The sequence below is a fragment of the Scaptodrosophila lebanonensis genome, unplaced genomic scaffold (genome assembly GCF_003285725.1).
Source record: "Scaptodrosophila lebanonensis strain 11010-0011.00,11010-0021.00 unplaced genomic scaffold, SlebRS2 tig00000061-arrow-pilon, whole genome shotgun sequence".
NCBI lineage: Eukaryota > Metazoa > Arthropoda > Insecta > Diptera > Drosophilidae > Scaptodrosophila > Scaptodrosophila lebanonensis.
Window position 1 is genome coordinate 319475 of NW_022060554.1, and position 15426 is coordinate 334900.

General features: G+C 41.8%; 1 protein-coding gene across 1 annotated transcript in view; it reads left to right on the forward strand.

Moving 5' to 3' along the window:
- The window catches only part of LOC115624845 (spondin-1), a 57427-nt gene that overhangs the window by 8661 nt on the left and 33340 nt on the right, over window positions 1-15426 (forward strand). Inside the window, exons 3-6 of the mRNA XM_030519689.1 lie at window positions 13129-13341; window positions 13404-13658; window positions 13722-13887; window positions 13945-14925. Of these exons, the coding sequence (XP_030375549.1) occupies window positions 13129-13341; window positions 13404-13658; window positions 13722-13887; window positions 13945-14925 (1615 nt within the window). The remainder of the gene's footprint in view (window positions 1-13128; window positions 13342-13403; window positions 13659-13721; window positions 13888-13944; window positions 14926-15426) is intronic.

A 15426-nucleotide genomic window follows, 5' to 3' on the forward strand; every position in this document is an offset into this window, starting at 1 on the left:
TACTGCACTTGGATGCGACGTGTCCTGTTTTGCCTCACTGGCGGCACACCTCCGATTGGAAGCGACATTGCGACACCTTATGGTCGAAACTAACGCACCGATGGCACGCATAGGTGCGTACCAATCGGCGGCATCGGTAATACATCCATTTCACCATTATTCCTCCTTGTCTATCAAAAATGGCAGCAGTTTTCTCATCTACTTCTAGTGTCACATTTATCTTAGGCTTGGTTTGTTGGTGCCACCCAACAGCCTTCGTCACATGTACAGCCCTTGTAAATTCCTCCCATGTCATCTCTTCCTTAAAATTCAGCTCGTACATCTCCTTAAAGAACTCCTCTATTGTAACATATGTGTCTACATCGTAGACAACTACCTCGGGAGCCTCTCTTCTTGTCGACTGGGCCGGATTGACTACTTTTTCGTTCCGCTCGTTCTCTACGACTTTTTCATCTACAGGTGCTACCTTCTTTTTCTTCCTATTGGCAACTTCCTTAAATGGCTCGCTAGTGTCCTCCGCTTTCGTCACCACTTCCGCCCACGACTCAGCTGGAATGCTGGGCCGTGGTGGAGCAGCAGGGGCGGCCTGAGGAGCAACAGGGGTAAGTACTACAGGTGCCTGTACCACAGGGGCCTGTACTATGGGGGCCTGCACCACAGGGGCGGATACAACAGGTTGAATTGGGTGCACCGGTGATGCGCCCAACTCACTCTCAAGCACCGCATTCCTAACTACCAAGTATGCAACTAGTTCATCGTACCTACTTATCGCATCAAATATGCCTACAGAGGCATTAGGCGTCATGCCAGCGCACAAAATAGTCTTCCTAACGGCTGACTGGATGTTCGACAATTCTGCTATTACGGCAGAACTGCCACCAGCCACGATACTCTCAGCGGAGCATCGCGGAACAACTGGGGCAGCAGTAACTTCAACAGAGTCTGGAGCATCAGGAATATTCTCCACTGGATCTACAGAAATGGCATCAGGCATGGCAACCGGATCGGAATCTGGATCGGGATCCAGATCCGAGTCGGTGGCCTGCGCATCTAAAGGGACATCGGTTGAATCAGCGGCATCGTCAGCAGGGGGATCAAAGCCCCACTCCCGACGCAACTCCGCCTTACCCGCATCATCAACTCTTACATACTTTTTTAAACTCCTTGATATTCCATCATCTATTATTTTAGCAACATCCTCCTCGCACACGTCAGATTCCTTGGGTACACGGTACATCTCAGCACCATAAAGGCGGCGCATCACACGCCTATTTTCCTCATCAATGTCTAGATACATCCGAAGGCCATCCCTTATGTACTTCTTCATAAACTCCTCATCACCCATTTCAGTCAACCAAATTTCAACAATATATCAGCAACTGTTTACTCACCGGGCGAGAAACGCCGTCTCTTGTATCGAAACTTCGTTTGGCTTTGTTTTAACAAAGCTTTCGAAGTTCCGAAAAGCGCCACCTAGCGGGTCAAGTGCGCAGCCTGGCTTGGTTTGTGTCACTGCTATGGCATAGACAGTGCTCAAACCTCGCGTAATGACGTCAAAATGACGTCACTGGGCAGCTGCTGGCTTCCTTTTGTGACGTAGTATACGTCCACTTCACCAGTCTATTATTAGGCCACAGTTGTCTCTCACTATTGCTAGCGATCTTATAACCGTCTTTAGCAGCAACTGTTTATTCTCACAGTGGAAAATTCCACTCAGTACACATGCACTCGCACAACGCGTAAACAACTTGTTTACGAGTTGCGGCACCGTTCACCGCTACTTGCTTATCAGCAGTATGACGTCACTTGTTTACAAGTAAACAACTTGTTTACTACTTTTCGGCACCGTTTACTGCTATTCGCTTATCAGCGAATATTTCTAGCGACTATGCGCGCACTCAGTAAGCACAACCTTTCGCGACGACCGTCAAAACGCAACTGAGAAAGAGGCACAGTTGGCAACAAGCAGAAAAGCTATCGAGCGTCTCTCTGGTACGCCACAGATGCATACAAAATTCATGCAGTTAAAAAGAACAACAGCCGGCAGTGAAGAGATCTAAAAGAGAAGCGATAAAAGTTGTAACGGCGAAACCGAACACTCTTGCAGCACTTAAGTTCGACAGATGAATGAAGAGTAACATACACGAAGCCGAACAAGCGATCAAGCAAAGTAACGAGAAGCCGCCACTCGTTTCAGAGTTGCAAAAGGAAATAGATGCTACGTCAACGAGTGTACGAGAAAATCCGAAAAGAAACGAAGAGTGGAATAGCAGATAACAATACAACGTTGCAACAACTCGTGCAGCTGTTGACGCTTAAAATCCAAGTCGATGAGAAAAATCAGAGCGATTGCCGAATTGTTGCCGATAATTTGACTAAAATCATTCCGGATTTTGATGGCGGGAGCATACCTGTGCAGCATTGGTTTGCCAACTTCGAAATGAATGCCGATGCTTACGGCCTTAACGAGAAACAAAAATATGTACAGGCGCGCTCCAAAATGACACGTAGAGCTCAATTTTTTTTTGAATCGGCAACAGTCTGCGACTATAAAGAACTTTATGAATTGTTGGTCGATGAATTTGGAAAACAATATGTGTGCAGTGCCGATATACCCAAGGAGCTCCAAAGTCACTGCATCTTGACTTTGGAGCTCCTTGGGTATATCGGCACTGCACACATATTGTTTTCCAAATTCATCGACCAACAATTCATAAAGTTCTTTATAGTCGCAGACTGGCACACAATGATCGAGAGCTACAAACCAGCCGAACACAATGTGACTGCTACCGATGTCATGCTGAAAATCGTTCCAGATGAAAACATCATGCCGATTCACCACTCCCCAAGTCGTATTGCATTTGCTGAAGCTGAAGCAGTAAAAAACAAATTGATGAGTGGCTCAAGCCAGAAATCATACGCCCTTCTTCTTCCGGGTGGTGCTGAAGGACTGTTTTCCGGTTCCCATCATTGATGACGTTTTGGAAAAGCTGCAGAAGGCTCGGTCCTTCACCACAATGAATTTAGAGAACGATTTCTTCCACGTCTTGGGCGAGGAAAACAGCAAGAAGTATACCGCATTTGTAACTAAGGATGGACTTTATCAATTCAACAGAGCACTTTTAGCTTTTGTAATTCACCAGCTGTTTTTATACGATTTGTACACCACGTATTCCAAGGTTTAACCAAACGAAGATGTGCTGGATTTATATATGGACGACATAATAATACATGCAGAATCGCCGGAGGAGTGTCTCAGCAAGATTCAATGAGTATTTGACAATGCAGCTGCACACGCTCTACAAATAAATTGCAGGCCGTTTTCTGCAAACATCAATTCTCAATTTCTTGGGACACACAGTTGAAGAGGGACGACTTAATCCGGGCAAGGACGAGACAGATGCCGTCAGCAAGTTTCCAGTTCCGAAACATATCAGAGGAGTACAATCATTCCTTGGTCTGACAGGGTTTATTCGTAGATTCATACAGAAGTACTCACAGATAGCAAAGCCGCTCACAGATTTGTTGCGAAAAAATGTATATTTCAAAATGGGACCTGACGAGTTGCTGGCTTTTCGTAACTTAAAGCAGGCGCTCACAGAAGAACCCGTACTGCAACTGTACAACAGAGAGGCAAAAACGGAATTGCATACCGGCGCATCGAAGGACGGTTTTGCAACGGTTTTAATGCAATGGTTTGATGGTCAATTGCACCCTGTTTCGTTCTGGAGTAAGAAGTCATCGGATGCCGAGTCTCGCAAGCATAGCTACTTACAGGAGGCGAAGTAAATATTTCTAGCAGTTAAGAAATATCGCCATTATTTATTTGGCGTGCCTTTAAAGCTGGTTACGGACTGCGCTGCATTTAAGCAGACCCTTAACAAAAATGATGTGCTCAATGGGTCATGTATTTGCACAATTTCCAATGCAACGTAGAACACCATGCAGGATAGCGTCTGAAGCATGTACAGTGTCTTAGCCGCTACCCACTGCAAGTTATGATGGTATCTTCGGAGCTAACAGCCCGCAAAAGGGCTTCCCAACAAAAGGATCCTATGGTCAAGGCGATCTTTGACATTCTCTCCATCTGTCCTTATGAGGACTTCAAAATAAAAGTCAGTTTGTTATTTAAAGTAGCGAATGGAGTAGATTTGCTGGTGGTGCCAAAGCTTATGGAAAAGGAGATTATACTGAACGGGCATAACATTCCCCACCTAGTGAACAAAGTTATGCATGTCATAAATAATTGTGTGCAGTGCATTGTGTACAACAAAAAGGTTGGCAAGAAAGAAGGTTTCCTGCATGTAATCGAAAAAGGCGTACTTCCGGTGCACACACTGCACTTGGATCATCTCGGCCCATTGGACTCCACTGCGAAGCAGTACAAGTATATATTTGCCTAGTGGATGATTTCACCAAATTCGTATGGTTGTACCCGACCAAGTATTTGTAAATCCAATCAGTATTGCCAGTGATTGTAGCACAGCTTTCATAGCAGACGCATTTAAGCAGTATGCTGAGTCAAATAATATCGACCACGTACCACTCCTGTGGTACGAGTTCCCCGCGGAAACGGTTAGATAGAGCGAGTAAGCCGTTCTGTGCTTACATAGTGACAAGCGGAGTCGATATGGTCATGTCCGTCCGTCTGTTCGTCTCACCGTCCGTCTAGACGAGCGCAAGGATCTCAGAAGGTACAAGAGCTAGAATTACCAAACTGGGTATCCAGGTTCCCCTGAGCCCTAGGCGGGTCAAGTTTACTCTTTTATTCTGATGCACCCCCCCACTCCCCCGCAATTCATGTTTTTCATAACTCCCGTAATTCTTGGACTTTTGAACTCCAATTTTGCATAAACATCCAGTTTGTGATTATGTATCCATGCTATCATGATAGGTCAATTCTCAAGAAAGTTATAGCCATATCCATCGCGGATATTCCTATTACCGCTGCCTGTTCTGCGGCGGTTCCCATCGCTGCTGCTCCAAGACGCCCGACTTCATTTTCTGCTCTTCACGATCCTGGTACTACTCGTGCCTTGTATCCCGGCAAAACATGATGTTTCAGAGTTGATGGCATCCTCACTGTACATTTTCCAAAACGTTCCTTCTTACTTAGCTGATGATGTATTGGTTTCGAAATTCATGTTTAAGTATAAGCGTAACATTTCTTCTTTCAAAATTTCTGTTCCTGACAATATATTTAAAATAATCGTTGACCCTGCTTTTTGGCCAAAGCATATGTTTATCACAAATTCACCAAAAACGCAATAATGCAAATACCAACTATTTTTCCACAGCTCCGCCTCCTCCAAAAAACTAAATCGATCCTCTTCCCTGATATTTCATTATCAGAATATGCGGGGATTGCTCACTAAACATCAAAAGCTTTACTCAAACAGTACATCATTCGTAGGAAAAGTTATCATATTTACTGAAAATCCATTTTCAATAGAATTTATATGCGTAAAGCTTGTATTTGCGGGTTGTGCAAAGTATGTAACATGCAGAAGGAAGCATCTCTGACCCAATAAAGTATATATATTCTGAAACTGCAAACTGCAGCAAAAAGTTCGCTCTTCTTTTTTCTCTTTTTGCTGCTGCTATGGGTGCATATAACTCAGTGACGGAAGTTTACCTGGGTACAGGGTAGTACACTGTCGGGCTTGCTCGACTGTAGCGTTCTCTCTTGTTCTATATTTGTCACTTGTTCTTACATTCCACCAGCATTCGATAATAAAACTTACCTTCTTCACTGTTCTGCAATACAACGCATATGCAGTATGCTTAAAGGTAGATTATACTATATATGACCGTTTTTGGTGATTTTGACTTGCCTGACGTATCAGTATTAGATGATGCATATTTCCTAACTCCTTCTTCTGTCTGTCAATTTGTAGATGGCATGCTTTATATACCTCCTTTTCAAGTTAATGCTGTGTTAAGCTCGACAAAGAAACTTCTACACCTTGTGTTCATAAATGATGTGTCAAATATGGGTTTAAACACTGCCGTTATTCCTTCCCGAAGATGTTCATCATCCAACATAGAGTTGGTTGTTAATATTGAAATGTGCTCCACCGTGCCTCGTATCCAAAACACGCGGGTATGATGCTTTAAAAAAGCTAATTTTATGAAATTGAATTATATTTTAGCACTGTTAGACTGGTCTCATTTATATGCGTGTAACGATATGGACGTATTCATTCATACATTTTATGGTGCTCCTAACTGTGCGCTTGACGCTTGCTTTCCTATTTGTACTCTACGGCCATCGCGTAGTGTGCCTATTAAGTCCAGGTTATATAAGCGTTTTAAAAACTTTAGGTCCAACTCCGATTTTTACAAATTCGTTCTCAGTTTCTAATATAAAATAATCAATGTTATGCCAAGTACTTAACACGATGCAGACTTAATTTTACTCAAGACCCAAAGCAATTTTTGTTAACTCTAAAAAAAATGATGACCCCCCAGTTACAACATCATTGCAGGTCCATAATTTCCTCGTTCCAACATGGATTTATGAAACGCCGCTCTACCTCAACGAATCTCCTCGAGTTCTCATCGTTTGTATTGAATGGGTTTTTAGCTAAGTGCCAGACGGATGTTGTCTACATTGACTTTAGCAAAGCTTTTGATTCTGTCAATCATGAGCTATTGATCCACAAGTTGGGGCGTTTGGAATTTCCCAAAAATCTTATTGTATGGACATCTATTTATTTTTTGGCAGAACACAGCGTGTAATTTTTAACCGCGTACTATCAAAAGGTGGTCCCACAGTCATTTAGGTCCTCTGCTGCTTACTCTTTTTATAAATGATCTTCCATCATCCTTAAATCACTCTCGTGTCCTCGTGTTCAGTTTCATGATCATTTACAGTTTGATCTCAATGCCCTCCAATTGTGGTGTTCCCGGAATCTGTTGAACTTTAATTTTGTTAAATGTAAGTTTTAGAATGGATTTACAGTGTTAGCGACTTAGGTGTACTGTTTGATGCTAAACTTTGTTCAAACGATCACATCTCCACCATTGTTAATAAAGCAAAAGTCACTCTAGGCTTGGGCCCGCAATATGCAATTCATAAAGATCGCATTGAATCTGTTCAAAAGAAATTTCTTTTGTTTGCCTTACGTGGTCTTGGATGGAGTAGAACTGACCCTCTACCCCCATTTTCTCACAGGCTACAATTGTTAGGTCTTCCATCGCCGGATCTCATTAGGTGTTGTTTTTATACATACATTAATTTCTGGCGAAGATGAAGTGGTAACATAAAGTGGTGTGCCTAACACATAATTGGAGAACTAGCAGCTTGTCTTTGGAGTGGCAATGAGGAGTCCGTTCTTCGGAATCCGGTCGGCATAAAGAGCTTGAAGTCGCCACCGTATCAAATAATACAGCACTTATAATTAGTCCAGCAGAAGGATTTTCCTAGCACGATGGATTGGCACAACCAAAAGTTCGATTTTAACCAAACTTGATATCCATGTTTTTTTTCTGATGCACCCCCCCCCCCCCCCCCCCAATTCGTGTTTTCCCATAACTCCCCTATTTCTTAGAATTTTGTACTCAAATTTGGCAAATACATCCATATAGTGGTTATGTGTCTGTATGCCATTACGATAGGTCATTTATAAAGAAAGTTATAGCCATTAATACAATCTCTGCCCAAGTTCTGACCAAGCTCTGCATGCAGCAGCTGCTGTTGTTGATGCTTTGGCATATACTGCATACCAGCACGCATAGACGCGATTCTGATGAAAATGGATGCTGTTAAAATTGTACATAAACACTTATGTGTGTTTGCATGTATTGAATATTTCATATTTAATTTTATTAATTAATTAACGATTGTGGTCCTGACGAGTTAAGCTGAAGAACGCTTGTTGTCCTTCTGTTGATCAAGGCGGGATCCCAGTGGTCCGGTTTGATATATGGGTGGACACTCGTGGTCCGTTTCATTAAAGGCACTTGCGGCCCTGCTGCTTCAGTGGACCCTCGTGGTCCAGTAGGTGCGAGTAGCACCGGGTGTTCTGGTTGCGCTTGAGTGAAACGACGCAGGACGTTTGCAGTGACCAAGGATACCGGAAATCCTTGGGAGCATGTAGTTCAACGTGGTGGTCGGCGTGATAAAGATCAGCGGCTCCCGTATTGACCGAAAGTAACAGTATTCTTACAAATCATGGCTTATATAGCCATGCTTAAAACTAGCTTATGATTATGTACATTTACTATTTATATGTGTTGGCGGTTTCACAATCCAAGCATATATTATGAGCTTAAGTATGCTGGTGCCAGCCAAATTTGGCTCATAAGCTATGACTTGATTGTTGGTCTTATGCTATTGCTTATGTTGGCTGGCTAGTGTCAATGCACCTGTAATTCGTGCAGACTATGGTGCCAATATTATCTATCTATATATTATCTTTGAGAACAGTTGCATGTGTCGATTTGTGGCGACCGGTAGTGCCGTTTAAGCAATATTTCTACTGGCCAAGTGCGTTGCTGACCTTCCAATATCACGATAGCAATTAGTATGCATGCGTACATCGCAAGTGCTATCGCTATATGTATGCATTTTGAGAGTGTTGCGTCAGTATTTAGCCGGCGGTTGGTGTTGTGCATTGACTTACCTATTCCAGAAGAAAATTCTTTGAAGCTTGTTCTTCTACTAATTCTTGTGAGTGTTTGGGGAAAGTAAGCTGGTATGTATGTATAGGTGTCATTGTGTTAAATCTTTGATTACTTATATTAATTCCGATAGCTGATGCGGATTGTTTGTTTTCTCGGTCTGGAACGTGATACCGATTTCATGGTTGCGGTGTAGGCCAGATTGGAGGCGGTATTGGTATTGCTCAGTGGCTGATGTCGGAGCCACAACTTGATCGAGATGATCAGGCTTACGTAGGTGCCAATGGTGGCGATGACTGATACTAAGTGGAACTGGCTTTATGTCTTCAAGTAGTGTATTTGCCAGAATGGTGAGTTGTGCTTGCTGCATCAACATGGTAACTTGGTCTGTACTTTGCGTTATTCGTTGTGACTGCTTACTAAACCTCGATTGCCTTTTAGGTTCTTCTTTGTCGATGGATACACAGGTCGGATATGCTTCTAGTACTTGCGACGTAAATGTAGGGTGCTCCGGTAGGAAGTAATGTGAACTGGTTAGTGACAATGCAGGGTCAATGGGGGTGATAGATGTTGTCTTCAAGTTTATGAACTGCCAGTCAAACGCCTTGTAGTCAGCTTCTCCGTTGCTGATTTCATTTACCTGCGTCCGAATTGCTTCTAGCCATGCATTGCTGTCAATTTCGTTCTGTTGTGCAATGTTCAGCGTGCTGTCTTGAATCAAGGCTTGCCTTCAGTCCGCGTCTTTCATGTGATTTTTCTACAGCATAATCTGGATGATGGGCTTAGCCATGGGTACCGTATACATTGTGTCCCGCTCTTCAAATAGCCCGGTGGTAATTTTTCCATCGATCTCTTGTTCGGATCTGCGTTGCCTGCCTCCTTTTATAGGTGCCTTCTTGTGCCGGAGGGCATCCATTTCATGTGGGTGGAGTACGAGAAGCGACTTACATAAGTGGCATTTGTGCGAAGTGTCCTTACATAACCGCTGTAACATTTCAATGCCTTGCATGGCAATCTTCATGTCTTGCCATAACGGTTACAGTTCATAGCAGCTAACGAATTTCCATTGGGACACTGCTGTGGCCGTTCTTGACAATAAAGTCCAGGGGCATTTGGAAGCTGAGTATCGTTGACGCTGGGATGCTTGGCTGACGCAGTAGTATAAAGGCTACCAACAGCATTACGTTGATCCATCTTATGGGTGATAAACTGATTGATGCGGTCAGTCTGACTCTCATGTTGTCATCCTTTGCAGGTTCATTATTGGTCGATTTCGGTCTTGATTTGCGACGGCTCCTGGTAGAGCGATCCACGTTATTTAGGATGCGTGGCTCATAGATTCGGTTAGGGATGGTTAGTGGAGATATCATTCATTCTGTAGTACTGCTCTGAATGTTCTGCTACTGTGACATCCTGTCCTGATTGACCCTTTGTAACAGCCCCAACGCAGACTGTCTTGGATGGTTCCCGCACATTTACTGGTCCCAACACAATCCATCCGAGCGCAATACTTTGTAATATGGGTTGGCCAATTCCTAGTGGTATCTGATGAGGGTGCATCAGACGGTGGTAAAATTCGGCTTCAATCAACAAGTCAATTTCAGTGGACCGGTAGAACTCAGGATCAGCTAACTCTATACCCATCGGAATTTATACTTCATCTCTGGTGATCGTCGTCGACGGTTGGTCTGGCACAATTGTGTTTAGAACCAGAGCTTTTACTTGCATGTCATGCTTGCAGTTTGCCTAAGACACCTGCAGACATACCTGCCCTCTTGTCTGTGTCGGTCGTACCAACCACTCCTGCACCAGGAGCTAAAACGCTCTCAACTTATGTTGAGGTAGCAGAATAATATGTGTCTTATTCTTGCTTATTACTATTGCTTATATTGGCTGGCTAGTGTCAATGCACCTGTAATTCGTGCAGACTATGGTGCCAATATTATCTATGCTAAAACAATATGGGTGTACATGTTTATGTGTACTTATGATATGTGTTGCCAAGCTATTTTATTGAATGCTTGTTTGCGTCGCGCTGATGAGATGTCATATACTCATTCGCGTCGCAACATCAATAACTATCTATATAGTTGTATATAATATATATTTATATCATAAAATGGCAAAATGTTGAAAGCACCGTTAAGTTTTGGTTGGAAGTAAAATCATATATGGACTCAGCAGGCAATTATAAATTTTTATACATAAAATGTACAGAAGTATATTAGGTTTGCGGGAGCTGAAAAATGTAACAGGCAGAAGGAGGCGTGGCAGACCCCACAAAGTATATATATTCTTGATCAGCATGACAAGACGAGTCGATCTAGGCCTGTATGTCTGTCTGTCCGTCTGTCCGTATGAACACCTGGATCTCAGAAACTATAAGAGCTAGAGACACCAAATTTTGCACAAAGATGCATGTACGCGGTTTGTTTTACTTTATTGATTTTCCCCCCCACTTCCCCCCTATGGGAGTTTTCCCGATTTTCTATTCGTATAATCGCCTATATCTAAGAGACTATAAGACCTAGGGACACCAAATTTTAGTTCAAGATGCCTTATGTGAATACGCAGAAAATATGTATTTTGGAATTTTCCTCCCTCCCCCCTCTCCAACGCAAATCGCGTTTGGAAATACCCCCAGTTAGTAATTATGTGTCCGTACGCCAAGTTTCATCATGATAGACCGATTTAACAAGAAATTATAGCCATAAAAATATTTGCTGCTGAAGCGCTGCTCAAGCGCTGCCCAAGCGCTGCCCGCTGCTGTTGTTGATGTTGCTGTTTGGTTGACTGCGAAAATGCTTACACAGACACGAATAGACGCGCATAAACATACATACACTCACATAGCCGCAATTGCTTTGCATATGTGCAATTATACGTTTACGTGAGTTCGAATACCAAAAGAGGTAAAATCGATCAATTTTTTTTTTTATTTCTCTTACTTTTTTAATTTCTATAATTATTCTAAACATATGTACAGAGTATTTCAAAGTCGGGACACCCGACTTTAGCTTTTTTTTTACAAAGAATTGGCATTCTTTGTTGTCATTACCTTGATCAAATGCCGAAGTTAAGCATGTGCTCAGCCAAATGTGGACGTTGAATGCAATCTTGTCCATCAGGTAACATTTAGATATTACTACATACTTGTATAAGTAGATATGTATTTAATTAATTATAACCATTTACTACATTCGGGTTACGTGCATTCAATACGTATAAACTTTCAGAAAAATATCTTAAAATGATAGGCCCAAATGCGTGAAACGACAATGACGCAGACGTCAATAATTGACGAATTAATAATAATAATAATTAATTTCTAATTAATTAATAATTTCTAACGACAAGAAAAGGCAAAATTAATATGAAACAAGGTAGAACGCTACAGTCGAGCAAGCCCGACAGTAAAATACCCTGTACTCTCCATCAAAGCTGCAGGCAGCGCATGAGCAGCGATTTTACTTTCTTCAGAATTGACCTATCATGATTTGGCACATGGACATATAAGCACTAACTGGATGTAACTACCAAAATTGATTTCAAAATTCCAAGAATTACGGAAGTTATAAGAAAAAACACGAATTTCGGGGGAGTGGGGGGGTGTATCAAAATAAAATAAAATAAAAAATAAAATAAAAAAAACAAACTTGACCTGCCTAGGGCTTAGAGGAACCTGGATGCCAAGTTTGGTAATTCTAGCTCTTGTGCCTTCTGAGATCCTTGCGCTCATACAGACGGACGGACGGACAGACGGACGGACGGACATGGCTATATCGACTCGGCTTGTCACCCTGATCAATAATATATATACTTTGTGGGGTCTGCCACGCCTCCTTCTGTGTGTTACATACATGCGCACAAAACTAGTATAGCCTTTCACCCTTTGGGTACAGGCTATAAAAATTAGCTGTCCTGTTTTTCTGTCCTTTTTAAATTTTTCTATCCCTTTTTTCCACTTTTTTATATTTGTCGTTATTTTGTGGTGAGGTGCTGGCCACACTGGAGTGAGTACATGGTATTTCACTGTCGGGCTTGACCGACTGTAGCGTTCTCTCTTGTTTTAATTTAATTTATTTACTTTTAAGACTAACATGGTCACAGTTCCTATGCAAATGTGCAGGTATACACCCTTTAGGTGAGTTTGAATACCAAATAAGGTAAAAATTTGTGTCTTTATTTTTAAAATGTCTATCATTTTTCTACACATATGTATAGAGAATTTCAAATTCGGTACACTTGACTTCAACTTTTCCACTTGTTTATTTTTAAATAAAATTTATTAAATTAAATAGTCATGCGTGCATACATATAACGGATCTGTGTGCCACATTTCGTGTCTTTAGCTCATATCGGAGTCTCGGAGATCTATAAGTATGATGGACCAACGGAAAGTCAGTAATAGCGGTGGAGTAGTAAGGAGAGGGAAAATAATCATCCCCTTACTGTTCTTATAGTTGTTATATGAATGCGCTTCCATTAAATATGTTTTCGCAGATTATACTGGAGCGCAAGTGGGCACGTAACACCCACGCCAAACATTTTCCCGGTGAATCCTTACACGCACGGTTGGGTGTGATGATTGGTGCTTCTCACAGCTTTAATTATCGCTATTGGACGTATGGAGGACGAGCCAGCCAAGGTCTCCGAGCATTAGCCGAGCACGGAGCGACACGTGCCCTTGAGCAAGAAATACGAGCAAAAGCGCAGGTTAATATACATAAATTGCATTATATATAAAATTGGAGTATACATGCTGAAGGTATTTGCAGAATGGTCATGTACGGACCATTATTAAAGCACCAGGAGTCTCGAATCGCTTGAGCACAGGTATAACGCTTGCAAATGCGCGAGTTGACTCCCAGCATCATCAAATATCAGTGGTATCTAAAATTGATCCATCTCCGGATTGGATAATAGGCGTAGCTGGTCTTGAACTATGTCTAAGTAACTGTACCTGGGTGGAACGCAAGGAATTGAACTTATATCCCTGGGATATAGGCACGGATTCGGGTCCTAGCTATGTGGTGTGTAGCAGAGCCTACCCTCTCTTAACCTTGAGTAATAAAAACTTGCACCTTATTTTTTAGTCTGCTGATCAGCCACAGGTACCACCTGATGTCATACGACGCATCACATCATCCCATCCAAATGACTATCGGTCGCCTTTTTTTGACGAAACCGGTGCACCAATGAAACCGCTTGCCAGGCTCTACTTGATTCGTAAAAAGTTGTACACTAAAGAATGCAATTTTGGTAAGTTTTTTCAATGTGTAATAAGACTCACCTTAGAAACTTAGTCCGAATTTTCAGTGTCACCTGGAAAACCATTAGAGTGCGCTACACATCCATGGAGTGCATGGAGTAATTGCAGCATGCTCTGCGGACCAGGTTTCACGAGGCGAGTACGAAGTTACAAGAGCCCTGCACTGGCTGCCAATTACAACTGCACAGATGTTACCTTAGAAGAAGTACATCAGTGCCAAGGCAATAACTGCGGTAAGAAGTTTGAAGATGTGGACTATGATAGAATCGAAGGTGTGGCTGCTGAATGCGAGTTAACAATTTGGAGTAACTGGTCATCCTGCTCCAAGTCATGTGGAAAGGGCTTCACTACGCGCACGCGAGACTTTCGGAATGCACACGCCCGGGCCAATTGTTTGGTGGGTGTGACCCTCCCATTAATGGAAAAAATGGAATGCACCGGTACTAAATGTGGAGGAACTATACCGGGCAACTTCTATGTCCCCGACTATATGAATAACCTCCCTGAGCAACAACTATTTGAAAAGGCTATAGAGGCAGGATATGAGGGCATTGAAAGTACGAATAAATACAATACAAATTTGGAGAGACCGCAATTTGAAACACATAGTAGTTCTCAAGCGAAGCCATTTGCCGGCAATTTACCAAAGCACACAAGTTATAATGATTTTGACCTTGTTGCGCCGAGCCAATATCCGCCGACCAGTACAATACCAGAACTTGTTGATGAGTTTAAAGGACTTACTGTCAGTGGTGTTGATGCCACTCCATACAATATAGTACAAGACTATTGCTTCGCGAAACCATTCGCTGCCACAAGACCCTGTATGGCGGATCCATTGATTGTACGAAACTACTGGTTTTACGATCACGAAGATCATGAATGTAAAATCTTCACAACTGATAATTGCGATGAAAATCAAAATCGTTTTCGAACTGTGGAGGCATGTGAGGGTACATGTCTATACCCACTAACAAACCGGGAACTGGTTGAGGATGCATCCCTGACTGCGAAAGATAGGTTCAACCGCCATTTAATTAAATCAAAATTTAATTAAAAAATATAAAATTCTAAAAATTCTTAATTCTTCTAATTCTAAATAAACTAAAAATTAATATTCTTATAATTTTTAATATTTTTTTATGATTTTTTTCGAGATCAACCGAAAAATGCACATTTTAAATTTGGTCATCAGGTTAGCACACATCATTTGTTTTTAATTTTGATAACCGTTTCTAATAAGAACTTATTTTTAAACTCGTATATGTACCAAGATAATTTAACTATTCAAAAAAACGTCGTTATGAACTGAAATGTATTTAACTCAAAAACTCAATTTTAACATAAGCACCGAATACATTTCTGTTTTGTCTAATAAACTTTGTATAAATGTTTCTCTTCCTCTTATAAATATTTTATTTATTATAGTAATTTAAAACAAGAAAGGAATGCAATAGTCGAGCGGGCTCACTATTAAATACCCTAACATTTTTGTTAAACATCGATTTGTTTTTGGAGAGTAGATTAAT